The sequence below is a fragment of the Mastomys coucha genome, unplaced genomic scaffold (genome assembly GCF_008632895.1).
Source record: "Mastomys coucha isolate ucsf_1 unplaced genomic scaffold, UCSF_Mcou_1 pScaffold12, whole genome shotgun sequence".
Taxonomy (NCBI): Eukaryota; Metazoa; Chordata; class Mammalia; order Rodentia; family Muridae; genus Mastomys; species Mastomys coucha.
In genome coordinates this window covers 29,047,945-29,061,516 of record NW_022196894.1, presented here as the reverse complement: position 1 = coordinate 29,061,516, position 13,572 = coordinate 29,047,945, and the positions used below count along the sequence as shown (strand labels likewise).

The 13,572-nt window shown below is 50.4% G+C and overlaps 1 protein-coding gene across 4 annotated transcripts in view; it reads right to left on the bottom strand.

Annotated features, from left to right (window-relative positions):
• Nucleotides 1-2,079: 2,079 nt before the first annotated feature.
• Nucleotides 2,080-13,572, bottom strand: part of Bdh1 (3-hydroxybutyrate dehydrogenase 1) — a 32,427-nt gene continuing 20,934 nt past the window's right edge. For all 4 annotated transcript variants that reach the window (XM_031363605.1, XM_031363607.1, XM_031363608.1 and 1 more), the window contains 3 exons: nt 12,164-12,305; nt 5,788-5,940; nt 2,080-4,313 (listed from right to left, as the gene is read on the bottom strand). In XM_031363605.1, the coding sequence (XP_031219465.1) occupies nt 3,844-4,313; nt 5,788-5,940; nt 12,164-12,305 (765 nt within the window). In that variant the 3' untranslated portion in view covers nt 2,080-3,843. The remainder of the gene's footprint in view (nt 4,314-5,787; nt 5,941-12,163; nt 12,306-13,572) is intronic.

Below are 13,572 nucleotides of genomic sequence, written 5' to 3'. Positions count from 1 at the left end.
TACACATGAAACTGCCTGAGCCTGGTGTCTGCAGACGCTTTCTGCCGCGACTCAAAACCCATCAGCCCCCATCCTCGGATGCTCACACTATGCCTTCTGAAGCTGCTCTATCCTTTAGTGCCTGTGCATACCAGGAAGGTTCTCTGTGCCCTGGGGTTAACTAGGCACCAGAGTCCTGGTGCTTCCCAGTTCAAGCTCTTCAAGTAAAACTGAGACCATCTGTCCCAAGCTCTATTCCCGTGCCTCTCAAGCTCCCGGAGGTGTGGGCACAAGTGTTTCTAAAATTCTGTCCTCTGAATGTCCACTGGCCACAGTATCAGCCCTGCAAAAGCAGGTTGCTGGCCGCAAGGTGGCTGGTGGATTCCTCCAGGAACACAGTCTCCCTGGGAGCCATGCTCAGAATACCAAGGGGATGGGGGTGGGGATGGGGGTGGGAGAGCTGGTTCTTGTGGCCATACTCTGTGATTGTTACTATGCATGAGCTTAAAGATTCCTCTCACTGTTACATAATCGAGGTATTTTTTTCCCCTCCTTATTTTAGATCCTGGTACCATCTGCCCTGCTTTTCACGCATCGCATCGTTGGCTCTGGGCTGGAGGTGAGCTCAGCTTGGCCAGTCAGCTCTGTCCCTCAGGTGATGAGAGACTTGGGAAAGCCTGTTTTCTTATCTGTAAAATAGATCTTGACCCCACCTTGCCTGCCTGCCTGCCAAGGCTGCTAGGAAGATCAGGTGAGAGGAGGCGTAACTGGCTGGGTAGCCAAGTCTGGTCCTTACCTGGCTCCCAAGCTGGGAAAGCCTGCTTGCTCACCTGCCCTAAGGAGAGCGCTCACAGATTTGCAAAGCAGGGTTGAAATACAGGAAGTGAGCAGGCCTCACAATGGGAATCTCAAGACTCCCGCCTTAGGTGGTAGGGGTGGGGAGGGGGGGTGGAAGAGGGGTGAGGGGTGGGGGGTGCGGGCAGCCCTAGCAGCTTGTGACAGGCAGGGCCCGGCTGTCCAGTCACCTGCTCACACAGCCTTGTGGCCTTGGTGTGGAATGCTAAGCTCAGCACATGTTGTGCATCAGAGTCTTGAAAAAACAAAAACAAAACCAACTTGTTTATTTCCAGCCATCAAAGAATGGGCTCATGCTTTCATGCTTTCAGCAGCAGGCTAGAGGACCCAGAGACCAGCCTGAGCCATACCTGACCCCCACTACCCATCCCCAGCCACCCTGCACTCTGCCCCCTCCTCAAAGGTTTGCTTTCTCTCATCTTGCCTGTGGTACTGAGGCTCAAGGGCACAAAGGAAGATTTTGACAGGTGGGAGCCAGTACACATTCCTAGATCCTCTCCCTTACCTGAAAGGCCACAGGCAAATGGTCAGTAAGACAAAGAATGCTAGGCTCCTGGCTATATTGGTCAGCTTGGCAGTTATAACAACATGCCATCGGTGGAGGATTAAGCAACAAAATACAAAATACATACTCACGTAATTCTGGAGGCCGGACATTCTGCCTCCACCCACTGATGCTTGGTGAGTCACTTTCCTCTACTGGGCCTCAGTTATATGACCTATAAAATGGGAATAACCTATGATCTGCCCACCTCACTTGCCTCATAAAGATCAAAGGTAGCTCTGTGGACAAGCAGGCTGGTAGTTTCAGCAAGCCAGGGTAAGTGGGAGGTTTGAATTACTACTGAGATTATTTGGAGAGAAGGTACCCTGGACTTCTCTTTTCTGAGACAGGGTCTTACCTGTGAGCCCAGGCAATCCTGGAACTCACAGAGATCTCATTGCCTCTGCCTATGAAGTGCTGGGATTAAACGGGTTTACCACCATGCCTGGCAACCTTGGGCTTTTTAGTTAGTAGAATAAAGACTAAAAAATCAAGGCCAACAAGTTAGTCAACAAGTAGTTGTAAATAAAATAAATCTTAACAGCCTGACTAGGCAGCCCTCTTTTGCAGTTCAAGATCTCAAGGTAGACTCTCTGGCACTCAGTTTATTGCTAAGCAGGACTCAAGCATGTGTCACCTCCAACCCCCTTCCGGTTGTCAGTGATGGATGGATGTACTGAGTGTAACTCCAAGCCACTCTCTGAGTGTTGCGACCAATCTCTTTATTAAACACGAGTACAAATTCTCCCAGGGTGTAAAATGTCACTGAAAGACTCCAGCAGGAGGCAGGCTCTACCATACAAAGGCATTCCACTGTCAGGTACACTTGTCATCAGGAGTCCCTCTACGGGCCCTGGCTCCCTCTCTCATTCCCTCCCAGGTCCTAGTTGCCTTGCTCTGAAGACAGGAGCTAGAACAGTGCACCTCTGTTTGAATCCAGAGGGGTCAAAAGCCCAAAAGGCAGGCTGAATTCGCTCTGTGGGACCCTCTTTGCCTCAGCACTGCCTGCACTCTGCTGAGGCTATCTGAGTTCCTTTCCTTTGCTTTCTCCCGTCTCTAAGCTCCAGTTTCAGGCTAGACACTGCCAGGAGTGTAGGATCACTTTCCAAGGGGGCTTTGCTTCTCTCTTTGTTCCCAGGCAGTGTCCAAGTAGATGGTCAAACACTCTTGGAAAGACCTCAAGCTTGTGTGAACCAAGACTCCCGAGCGTGAGCAGGCTCTAGCTGAGGAGGCAGGGCTCCCTCTAGTGGCAGTCCTAGACTTTGAAACAAATGGGTAAAGCTGAGATGTGTAAAGTTGGCACTTAAATTCCCTGCCCAAGACTTGCTGCCACCTGGAACATGGTGGTATTTGGTTTGGATCCAAATACCCAGACCGTGGGAAACTTCAGGGACAAACAGCCTTCCAATTCAAAGGTTCCTTGATTGGCAACACAGGCTGTCTAGCAGCATCTCAGCTTAATTAAAAAGAAGTTCCCAATACCAAGAAGAGGTGACCACCCTGAAGTCTGTGGAGCTGGTGTGTGTGTGTGTGTGTGTGTGTGTGTGTGTACATGCGTGAGCACCACACGAGCACACGAGACTATCAGGCATCTAGACCCTTTGCTGGGCAAGCGTCTTGGTGCCCACCTAGGCACCACTGGTCTGTCTGCAGCACCAAGCATAGCACCAATCCTGTCCTAGGCAAAACCAAGCTGCACTTCTCAGCCGAACAGCATCTCCACCCAGATCTAACCTGAGTCTTGAAAGAGAGTGTCGAAATCTCAGCTGAAAAAATCTCTAGATCCCCTACCCCGCCGAGCCAGCTGAGAGTCACTGGCTGCTGGCCACCAGTCACACAGTGCCACGGATATGCAGAGACACCACACACACAATGACCTCTGGTGTGACTGGCTCAGGAGAAGGTACAGGTTGGTCAGAGGGTTCCTGGGCTGATGGGTTCAAGTGTCTGGGGAACACAAATGTGATGTGCTTTTGCCAAAACGCTAGTGGGACCCCTTCCATACAATGAAAGAGGTGTGGCCATATGTTCTCTGTGATCTGCAAATTCTTTCATGCACACAAGAAAAAAATTCTGTTCTGTTTACTCAAGAGACTTGCTTAAGGATCAAGTGGGATACATATTTTGAATGGATGTTTTGGCTTGAAAATGATTTTTGGATTCTATTCTAATAATCTGTCCTTAATATAAAGGTATTTCCCCACAAATCTTTATATAAAATCAACTCGAGATAGACAGAAGCACCATATTGGCCTTGAGGTTTAGGGCCACCCACCTGTGCCCCCATATTTGTGAAAGACCAAACCATTCACCACATTGAACACATAAGGTTGAAATAGGTCTTCCTAAGACAGTGGATAATCCACAATGGCTAATCAAAAGGTAACTGTATGAACTTCCTCCCCTCATCCTTCTCCCTCCCACCAGGTTCCCTGGCGGAGGCCGCAGGGGGCTTCTTCAGCTCTTCAGTGTATGTAGATCATGTCAGAGACGGCTCCAGGAAGATGGGTCATGATCTGCATCCGCAGCCACCAATAGTAGTCCATGGGATGATAGCGGGTGTAAGGGGTGGCAGCCGTCAGAGCATGTGTGACAGCATCAATGACAGAGGACGTATCTGTGGAACCACTGTTGCAGTAGGTCTCCATCTTGGCGATCTTTTCATCGAAGTACTTCTTGCCGTAGTCTTTGCGGACGACCTCAGGCAGGTCATCCCACATCTTCTTGGCAATGGCCTGGATACGCTCAGGGCTGTAGAGACTGGTGGCAGCTATGAAGTTGCCAGGCTCCACTACACTGACCTTCACACCCAGGGGGTGCATCTCATAGCGCAGGCAGTCCGAGAAGGCCTCGACCCCGAACTTGGTGATGCAGTATGGCGAACGGGCTGGGTTGGCCATGCGGCCCAGCATGCTGCTGATGTTAACCACACGGCCTGTAGAAGACAGCAAACATCTCTTCAGGTGGCTTTGCCTTGTGACATGGAGGCCCAGCAGGGACAGCTTTAGAACCATCCAGAGTCCCGGACCACCCAGCTTGGACCACCCAGCTAGTTAGTATTTCCTATCTTCCTTAAGGGTTTCTGCTGTGCCCAACAGGACTAGGGAATGGGGTACAAGTGAGCAACAAGCCAGTGTACTGGTAGGGTACAGTGGAATAGGTGACACACAACTAACTGATACCCAGCCAGAACCTGCCTGGTGATAATACCACAGGGTTAAAACACAATGGGAGGTGTGAGAAATGGATGACCATGTCTGTGTGGACCTGCTTGCTCACTTTAAGGGTCTGATGCTGGGCACAGAGAAACACAAACCAAACCCCCCCCCCTTCCCCTCAGGGAGCTCAAAGCTCAGCTTTCCCAGCCTGATGCATGCAGAAGTAATATGCAGAACCCAGGTGGGTACTGACTGCTGGCAATGGACAGAAATACAGTACAGAAATACAGAAACCAGAGGGCCCAGGACAAGGCTGGCCAAAGGAAGCCTAGAACACCCCATAATAGAGGAGGACCTGAGTTGGTGGACTTTTCCCTATACCAGATCCAGAAAGAAGTAGGCTGCAGGAGCAGGGGACAGGGTTTCCAAAGCTGACACCAAGGCTGAACGTGACCGTGGCATTGCCTGTATTGCCAGGCATACAGAAAATGGTAACTTCAAATGTGCTCTGTCACAGGAATAGCTTGGGAATATAGGGACCTATCACAACTTCTATTCTGGGGGCAGTGAGGGTGGGGCAGATCCTACTCAGCCCAGGCTGACCTGAGACCAGCCTGCCCCTAGGAAGGAACGTGAAGTCATGAAAAGGCTGAGCTTCCTTTTAAAGGCTACGATCTGCACCCTGTTCTTTCCTGCCCCCTGCCCACAGCTCTGGGGATGTGGTCCCTCTTTTCCCAACAGCTTGCTGTTCCAGGGAGAAAAATCAGATCTCATGACTTTAGAGGTGGTTTTGCTCACATTTGGCTATCTTAGATGATCTGGGTGTTATGTCTATTCTCTAAATTTCTAGTCTCAAGTTTGAACCAAATAGCACCATGTCTCATTTTTTAGCTATGAAATGAGTACGCTAACATTAGTTTAACATTACTCTGGATATAAAAGCGTATAGACTCAAGCCGCTATGATCCATCTGTAAGCCCCAAGGGCACAGACTCTTGTGCAATCCTTTTTGTGTGTTTTTTTGAGACACGGTCTCATTATGTAGCTCAGACTGACTTAACCTCAAGATCTTACTCCACTGTGCCCAGCTCACCTCCTCCACTTCTGAAAGCTGCAGCCCCCTTTCCCCATGGCTATACACTTGTGCACACCACCATTCCCAAGCCCACCATGGCTCTGGGACTCACTACTATGGATGTTGGCAGGCACGGGGAAGGGCGTGGGCAGGAGGAATCTGTCGTCCCGACTCACCTTTGGCTCTTCGGAGAAGGGGAAGGAAGGATTTTGTTGTGCGCACGGTTCCCCAGAGGTTTACTTCGGCCACCTCCTTGTATGTCTCCATGCTGGTGAACTCCACCTCCCCAAACGTTGAGATGCCTGCGTTGTTAACCAGGCCCCACATTCCTGGACAGGGGAGGACACAGCCAGTCACCCTGTGGGCTCAAATCCCAACCACCAGCCTGTCTACTGTGATCTCTTCCTCCGACTTCCAGCCTCTTACCCAAGACTCTCAGGAAAAAGTGAGACCCCACATCCTGGCTGATACCATGTCCCTTAGATGGAATATCCAGGCTTCATGGCACTGCTTCCTGAACCCATCAGTTCTCAGCCCTTCATGACTGAGCCTTGTAGATCTCTGCCTGTGTCTTGCTTCCCTCTAACACTGTACTGTTTGGTTGTTGTCTACTTGACACAAACCTAAGAGAAGTACCTGGTGATATTAATTGAAAAATGCCTTCATAAGGCTTCTAGGCCTAGACCACCGTGGATGACACAAAGTCTTGCCAGGTGGTTCTGGGGTGTATAAGAAAACAAATTGAGCAAGCCAATAATAGCACTCCTCCATGGCTTCTGCTTCTGTCCTTGCCTCCAGGATCCTGCTTTGAGGTCCTACCCTGACGTCCTTCAATGATGAACTGGGACGTGGACGTTTATAAGCTAAATAAACTCTTTCTTCCCAGTGTACCCTTAGTCATGGCGTTTATCACAGCAACAGAAAAGTAATGAAGACAGGCTTTCCCTCTCCTCCATGTGGCCTCACGTCTACACCCTGTACCTAGTCATTCAATCAGCTATTGCTTCTATCAGCCCTGTTGCTAGCAGCCAGGGAAACCTCAGGAATTTTCCAAGCCAGGCTCACAGAAGGCCACAAAACTCCAAGGTCACCCATTAAGTTATGGACTCTGCTGCCAAGCCCTGTTCACAATCAGGCCGCACCTCACTCCACTTGGGGCTCTTAACACTTCTCTCTTGTCCCACGTCCCTCCTCTGAGCACACTGCTCTTTGCTGGTGGCCACAGATTTTGACTCAGTAGCCTATTTGCCAGCGTCTCTCTCTTTTTTTCCTCCCCTCTCTGGAGGACCGTGTAAAGATACAGGCTCCAAGGAGATGAGGAGATGCCGATTCTCATGGCATGGTCCAGCTGACTGTTTTATAACAAGAGCAGCTAAGGGGCAGCTGGCTTTTGTAGGCTGAGACAACATTGGCTCTGGAAAGGTCTTGGAGTTTATCTTATCTGTTAACTATTTTCGCAGCAAGGGAAACCAAAGCTGTCAGGGGAAAAGATAGATGTAAGTCTCATCACTAAGTTAGAGGCAGAGCTGAACCTGAGCCAAGGGAACGTGGTCTTTTTTTTTTTTTCAGGGTTTGTTTTGAGTTCAGTTTTGGGGGGTATAAGAAGTGGATGGCCAGAGCCTCAGGGCACAGCAGGGTTCTGTCTCTTTGTTGTGGAGCTCCTCAGACTTTGATCTCTGTAGGACTTTGTCTCCTGCCACTAAAAGCCCTGTGTTCCTTGCAGGGGCTTCAGACGTGATGCCTGCTTGTCACCTGTGAGAACGAGGTCCAGGCCTCACTCTCCCAGGGCATCATGGGAAGGAGTTTGAGTAAAGTAAATGTCAGAGTAATTGGTCTCCAGTTGCTTTCCTTCCTTCAGTCTTTCCCAAATTAAAAGCTTGGCCAGCTGACCTCTGGTGCCTTCTCCTTCAATTATGGGGAATTAAGGGCATTTATAAAGGAAAGGAAATGGTTAGTTTACTAAGTGTCCAAAGAGTACCCTCCTCCTACCAGCTGCCTGCTGGAGCTTCCTGCCCTCAGCTCAGGCTGAAAGCTATGACCCTCAGGCACAACCCACACAATCAGAAGCATCCAAGACACTCCACAGCTCCCAGGTCTGTCTCCTGACTTCCCCAGTCTTCCCTCCTGGAGCCTAAAGCAGCCATGAGTAATCCTTCAATCCAGGCAATCACAGCCCTCCGTCCTTCCTTCCCTTGTTTTATGCAAATGCAACCTCTCCCGGACCCAGCAGCCACCCTTCAACCCTGTCTGCATTAGGAACCCAACATATGTGTGTCAGGTGGAGAATGACTACAAACGTCACATCTCTGTGTTCTTAAGAGCCTTCTTTGAGCTGGGCGGTGGTGGCACACACCTTGAGGCCAGCCTGGTCTACAAAGTGAGTTCCGGGTCAGCCAGGTCTACACAGAGAAACCCTGTCTTGAAAAACAAAAAACAATAACAACAAAAGAGCCTTCTTTTAACCATGTGCTGTGCTCCTGCTGTCTTGTAGCCAGGCCTCTGAGACCATGCCCCGCCCCTATCCTCTGAGACCCTCCTCCCCTCTATCCAGTCACACACCGTGGACTCCAACCTCCACCTACTGCTCACCATGGTCTCCTATGGCTTCCAAGAGGCCACCAGCTAAGCCTCGCCCCATCTCCAGTCTCTACTTAAGACGCCATCCACTAATGCCCCATGGATACCAGCCTTCCCCTTGTTGTTAGTGGCACCCAGCATCCCCTGTGCCAACTCAACACTTTGTTCTACCTGACCCCACCCCTAGCAGGCACACCCAGCATCCTGTCCTCAGCTTGGCTCCCCTGAATGTTGCCATCATCTCCTCTTTTACTTCATGTTTGTGGAATTTTCCCTTGGCTCTGTTTGACTCAGGTAGAACAGTATCACTTGACCTAAAATACTTGTGTGCATGCTCTGCCTAAAAATAAAAGTTTTATATCTGGCACTACTATCTAATAAAGATTTTCTTTTTAGATTTATTTATTTATTTTATGTGTATGAGTACACTGTAGCTGTACAGATGGCCGTGAGCCATCTTGTGGCTGCTGGGAATTGAACTCAGGACACCCCACTCGCTCTGGCCCCGCTCGCTCCAGCCCTGCTCGTTCCGGCATAATACACTGTAGTTGTCTTCAGACACACCAGAAGAGGGCGTCAGATCTCATTATGGGTGGTTGTGAGCCACCATGTGGTTGCTGGGATCCAAACTCAGGACTTTGGAAGAGCAGTCAGTGCTCTTATCCACTGAGCCATCTTGCCAGCCCACAGTAAAGATTAATTAAGCATGATCTGTGAAAGTACACTGAATGATAGGCCTGCTGACCTGAAAAGTTTCGGGGATTGACCTAGTCGCTCTCCAGAATCCTCAGCCAGTTGCTGTTCAAACTCCTAGGCAGCTGCTTTCCCAGCATGGCCTCAACCTTACCTCCATGTCCAGACAACTCCCATGCACCCACAGGGGGTGGGGCCATGGATCCACAGCTCCTCCTTCTACGGTCCCTTCCATCTAAGCGCCACGGTCCTAACTAACCCTAACTACGACTAACAAACACATGGAGCCCCCAAGTCTGCTCCATTCTGTTAAAGGTATCACGTCCACTCCTCCAACTTCTTCAACTTCTCCCGATCCAGTGCGTCACCCAGGGCTGGAAAGATGACTGATGATCGGAATGACAGCTACCAGATCCTGGAGTGGCACTTGTTGATGTCACCTGACCCTCATAAACTAACTCACACAGTAGATGCTAATCCAGGCCATAGCTGAATGGGCTACCTGACGCTCAGAGTGGTTAAGCCTGTGCTCCTGTCACCAGCGACCAGGTGAGGAAGCGATTTGGACCCGGCTCTGAGGACAAGCCATCATGCTTAGCCCCACAGAGATGTCGGTTCCCTTTGCTGTGGCAAAGAACCAGTTCCGTTTCCTTCTGTATTAGCTAACTCGGGTCCTGGTTTACCTCTCCTGTGCTATCGCAGAGGCCCCTCCAGGTCTCCCTGCCGTGGTCTCTACTCTGCACCTGTAGCCAGGCTAACCTTCTCCTTCCAATTCTTCCCTTTCCTGTGGCCCCTTGCCTTCACAGTGGTAAGGTCCAGACCAGGAAAGGGATGGCTACAAGTACTTTTCCACTTCACAGATGGGTAGCTGAGGCCCACAGACGAGCTGGTTCACACCCAAGTCACACTTCTCTGGAAAGACAAAGCCCTGGGTTAAATCTAGTCTTCGTGCTCCCAGATCAATGGATGTGCCTGATGGAAGGTATTCCCTGCCCATAGCACAATGCCCCTGGGTTGTCTAACTGCTTTAGGTGTCACTAGGTCGGTGTCCGGTTCCAAGCTCCAAGGTCAGAGCCCAACAGGCACCAAGCATAGTCCCAAGCATACAGCAGGGACTCAATAAATGCTTACTGGTGGGTAAATAATGGTACTAGGGTCGTCTGCATCTATGTGCTTGTTTGGGGAGGGCTGGTCAGGCTCCAGATGTCCAGTCCCTTAGAGTCCTTCAAAGAGGGGGTGGGACACACACACACACACACACACACACACACACACACGCACACGCACACGCACACACACGCGCGCACACACACACATGACTAATGGAATATGGCTGGACATTCTAAGCAGAGAGTCCCCTTCACCCCAGCACCTCAGTGTGGCTTCCCACACTTTGGTACTGACTGTTTCATGAAGCCAGAGTAAAAATCAGCACCAAAATGTGCCCACAAGGGCGCAAAACGGGAGCACACTGGTCCTAATCCTGTCTTGGGATGTTGAACACTGCTGCGGGGAGCTCTGGAAGGGCGCCACCTGGAGGTCAGAGTCAGAACTGCTCAGCAGGAGGCGTTGCTCATTTATTTGCTTGGAAAGAGACATCCAGGGCCAGAAGGGAGGTAGAGAGGTGACTGTCAGGGAAGAGGTAGATGGAGAGGATGGGAAAGATTGTGGAGAACCAGCCACGATTTCTGATTGTTTTATTTTCTACTTTGGAACCTGAAAATTCCAAATCTTCCCCCAACCCCCAACTGCAGAATGGTGAAGGGGTTACGGTGAGTGGAGGAATGGGGACCTTGGGTCCCAGCTGTGCCTTACTCTGTCAATCATAAGTTCCACAGTTGTGACTCCAGGCTTCTCCTGCTGCTTTTCCTGCTACTAGTCTGTGAAGATAACACCCTAGCTGCCCCAGGGGATGCTGGGAGAAAGGGTGACAGGCTATGTGGCTGCTCATCATCCCATTGGGACCCAGCCTGCCTTTTCTTGACAGGCCAGGAACACCAACTACCCCTGTTAATTATTTAACAGATGCTCAGTAGGTCCACAACACACAGGCTGCTCCTGGAGAACATGGCCTCAGCATGGCCTGTAGAAGGGTGTCTGTGCAGCGGAGGCAAGCCCCCTTTTGCCTGGCCTATCAAGGAGCTCTAAGATCAACAACACAGACTGGCTCTTCCACAGGGCCTGCTGTGGGGCCTAACTCCATGTTTCTGGGTGTCACTTAAGTGGTACCCCCTCAAACTAAGGTCTTCCGCACAGGCTGGACTGGGAGGCACGGATGCTCAGGCCTCAGGGAGCCTCTGCAGCGTTTGACCTTTTGGCCACTGGCTCTCTGTGCCTTTAGCTTTGAGGCACTCTTTCCAGCTCCTGTGGGTCTGTCTCCATCCTCCCTGGGTCCTAACTGCTTGTATCTCCTCTGGACATTCCCTCCATGTCTTCTCACCCCTCCCTCATCTTGCTCTTAGAGTTGAAGATACCAGCTATGAAGGATGGGCACCTCTTGTCTCTTCTTCATCTCCACATCCAAATCAAGCCAGTCAGCTTTGTTCTCTCAGCACTGCTAGCGAGCTCTGCCTACCGCCATGTTCAGGGTGTACTGTGTACATTCTCCTTTAATCCCCCTTTCCCCCTCCAGTGCAGGCTTCACAAATCCAACCAGGCTGCAGGACAGTCCCTTTACTCTCCAGCACCTTCCACAAAGCAGACAGTCCGCTGCCTCATTGGTTCCTGCAACCGAATCAACCATTTGCCACACCCCAGCATACCGTGGGCTGCCTCTTGTCATTGCCTGTGCTCTGCCCTCCTTCCAATATGACCTTCCTTGATCTCTACCACATTACCATCCCTGCCATACCCTGGCACTGGACTCAGCCCCTTCTCCTGCTGCTTAGCCCCTGTCCATGCCCTGCTCCCGGATGGTGAAATCAATCCAATTACTGAACAGTAAGCTCCTCAGTGACAGAGAGTGCCTCAGCTACCATTCTGTCCCCACCAGCGCCTGGTGCCTGGCCCAGGGCGGGCATTCAATGATCACTGGATGAACTGGCCTGAACCAGTAAGTTCACCTGTCACTCTATAGATTTCAGACTTGCCTCTGGCCATATTTTACTGCCCTATTGCACAGGCATGCTTAACTTAATCCACTTCCTCTCACTGAGCAGGAGGAAGAGTTTAACAATAAAGAAAGGAGCCTTTTGCCAGGTTGCCAGCAAATGGAGGGCAGCGTTGAGCAGGAGCCATAGAGTAGGCTCACAGTCGAAGCCTGCAGTCTCATCGTGGCCTTACCCTTCTCAGGATCCTTCAGGCTGGAGCGGATGGTCTCCACCGCCTTCTCTATCTCTTCACTGTTGCAGACATTAAGCTGGATGGTTCTCAGCCGGTCACTCTTCAAGCTGTCCAGCTCCTTGACCCCGGCATCACCTTTGTCCTGGGGGAGACAGGGTTGTAGTCACCTCTGCCTATACCTCCCTGGGACAGGCTCTGGATTTAGGACCCTCTCCAAATAGGGACTGATTCCAATCCCTGAGGCTTGCACTGACGCAGGCATGTGGTTGTTCACGGTAACATATTCAAAATAGTCCAAAGCCAACCAGTTTTTAAATAAATGCCCTGAATGAAAGTTTATTTTTACTTTAATGCAAGTTTTTAAAATGTAGTTTGGGGCTGGAAAGATAGCTCAGAAGTTAAAAGTGCTTGCTCCTCTTGCAGAGGACTTGAGTTCAGCTCCCATCACCTACACAGTGGCTCACAACCATTTCTATAACTCTAGTTCCAGGGGCTCTGACTCCTTCTTCTGGCCTCTGGGGGCACCAGGCACACATGTGATATACAATATGCAGGCAAAAACATTCATACGCATAAAAAAAAAAAAACCTAAGGATTTTACCTAGTTTACCTATGGTGCGAATGAGCAAAGTACTATAGTATATCCACATGATCAAGTAATAATCTGCGGAAAAATGTGCTATGACACATGCTGCAATATAGAGAACCCTCAAAAACACTCTAAGGCCAAGTGTGATGGGGCACGCCTTAATCCCAGCACTTGGAAGGCAGAGACAAATGGATCTCTGTGAGTTCCAGGCCAGCCAGAGCTGCACAGTGAGACTCTGTCTGAAAACAAACAAACATTGTGCTATGTGAAAGACACAGTAAAAAGACCCAGCATCCCTGAGTCTAATGTGAGCAATGTCCAGAGAAGGCTAGTTTAGGGGGATAGAAGTAAGTGGCTGCCCAGGGCTTGAGGGGTGTGTGTGTGTGTGTGTCATGGGGTGGGGTTGGGGTGGGGTGGGGTAACTGAAAAGAACCAAAAGAGAAAACTCTGAGCCAAGGAAAGGTTCTAAAAGTGAGTGGTAGAGGTTGTGTAAGTCTCTGACCTGGGAACAGTCCCCTAGTTACATGCAGTTTCATGCCCTAGTACTTCCTCCCCTCATGTACGCTAAATCCCACTTGATGTCCCAATGCAGCTAGCTCTACACTTCCCAGGCTATGCTTGGGCCGTCCCTTCTGTGTGTCAGGTCATCTCTCCCAGTCTCCACCTATGACAGCATAACTCATTCCACAGCTCTGAACAAATGTCATCTCCCATCAAGCAAAAGGCAGTATCTCCTCTGCACTCCCCCTGAGCATCCTGGAGCACGCTTGAGAATGACTTCCTTCCAGTTCTTCAGCTGTGTCTATGCATAGTGTCCTCT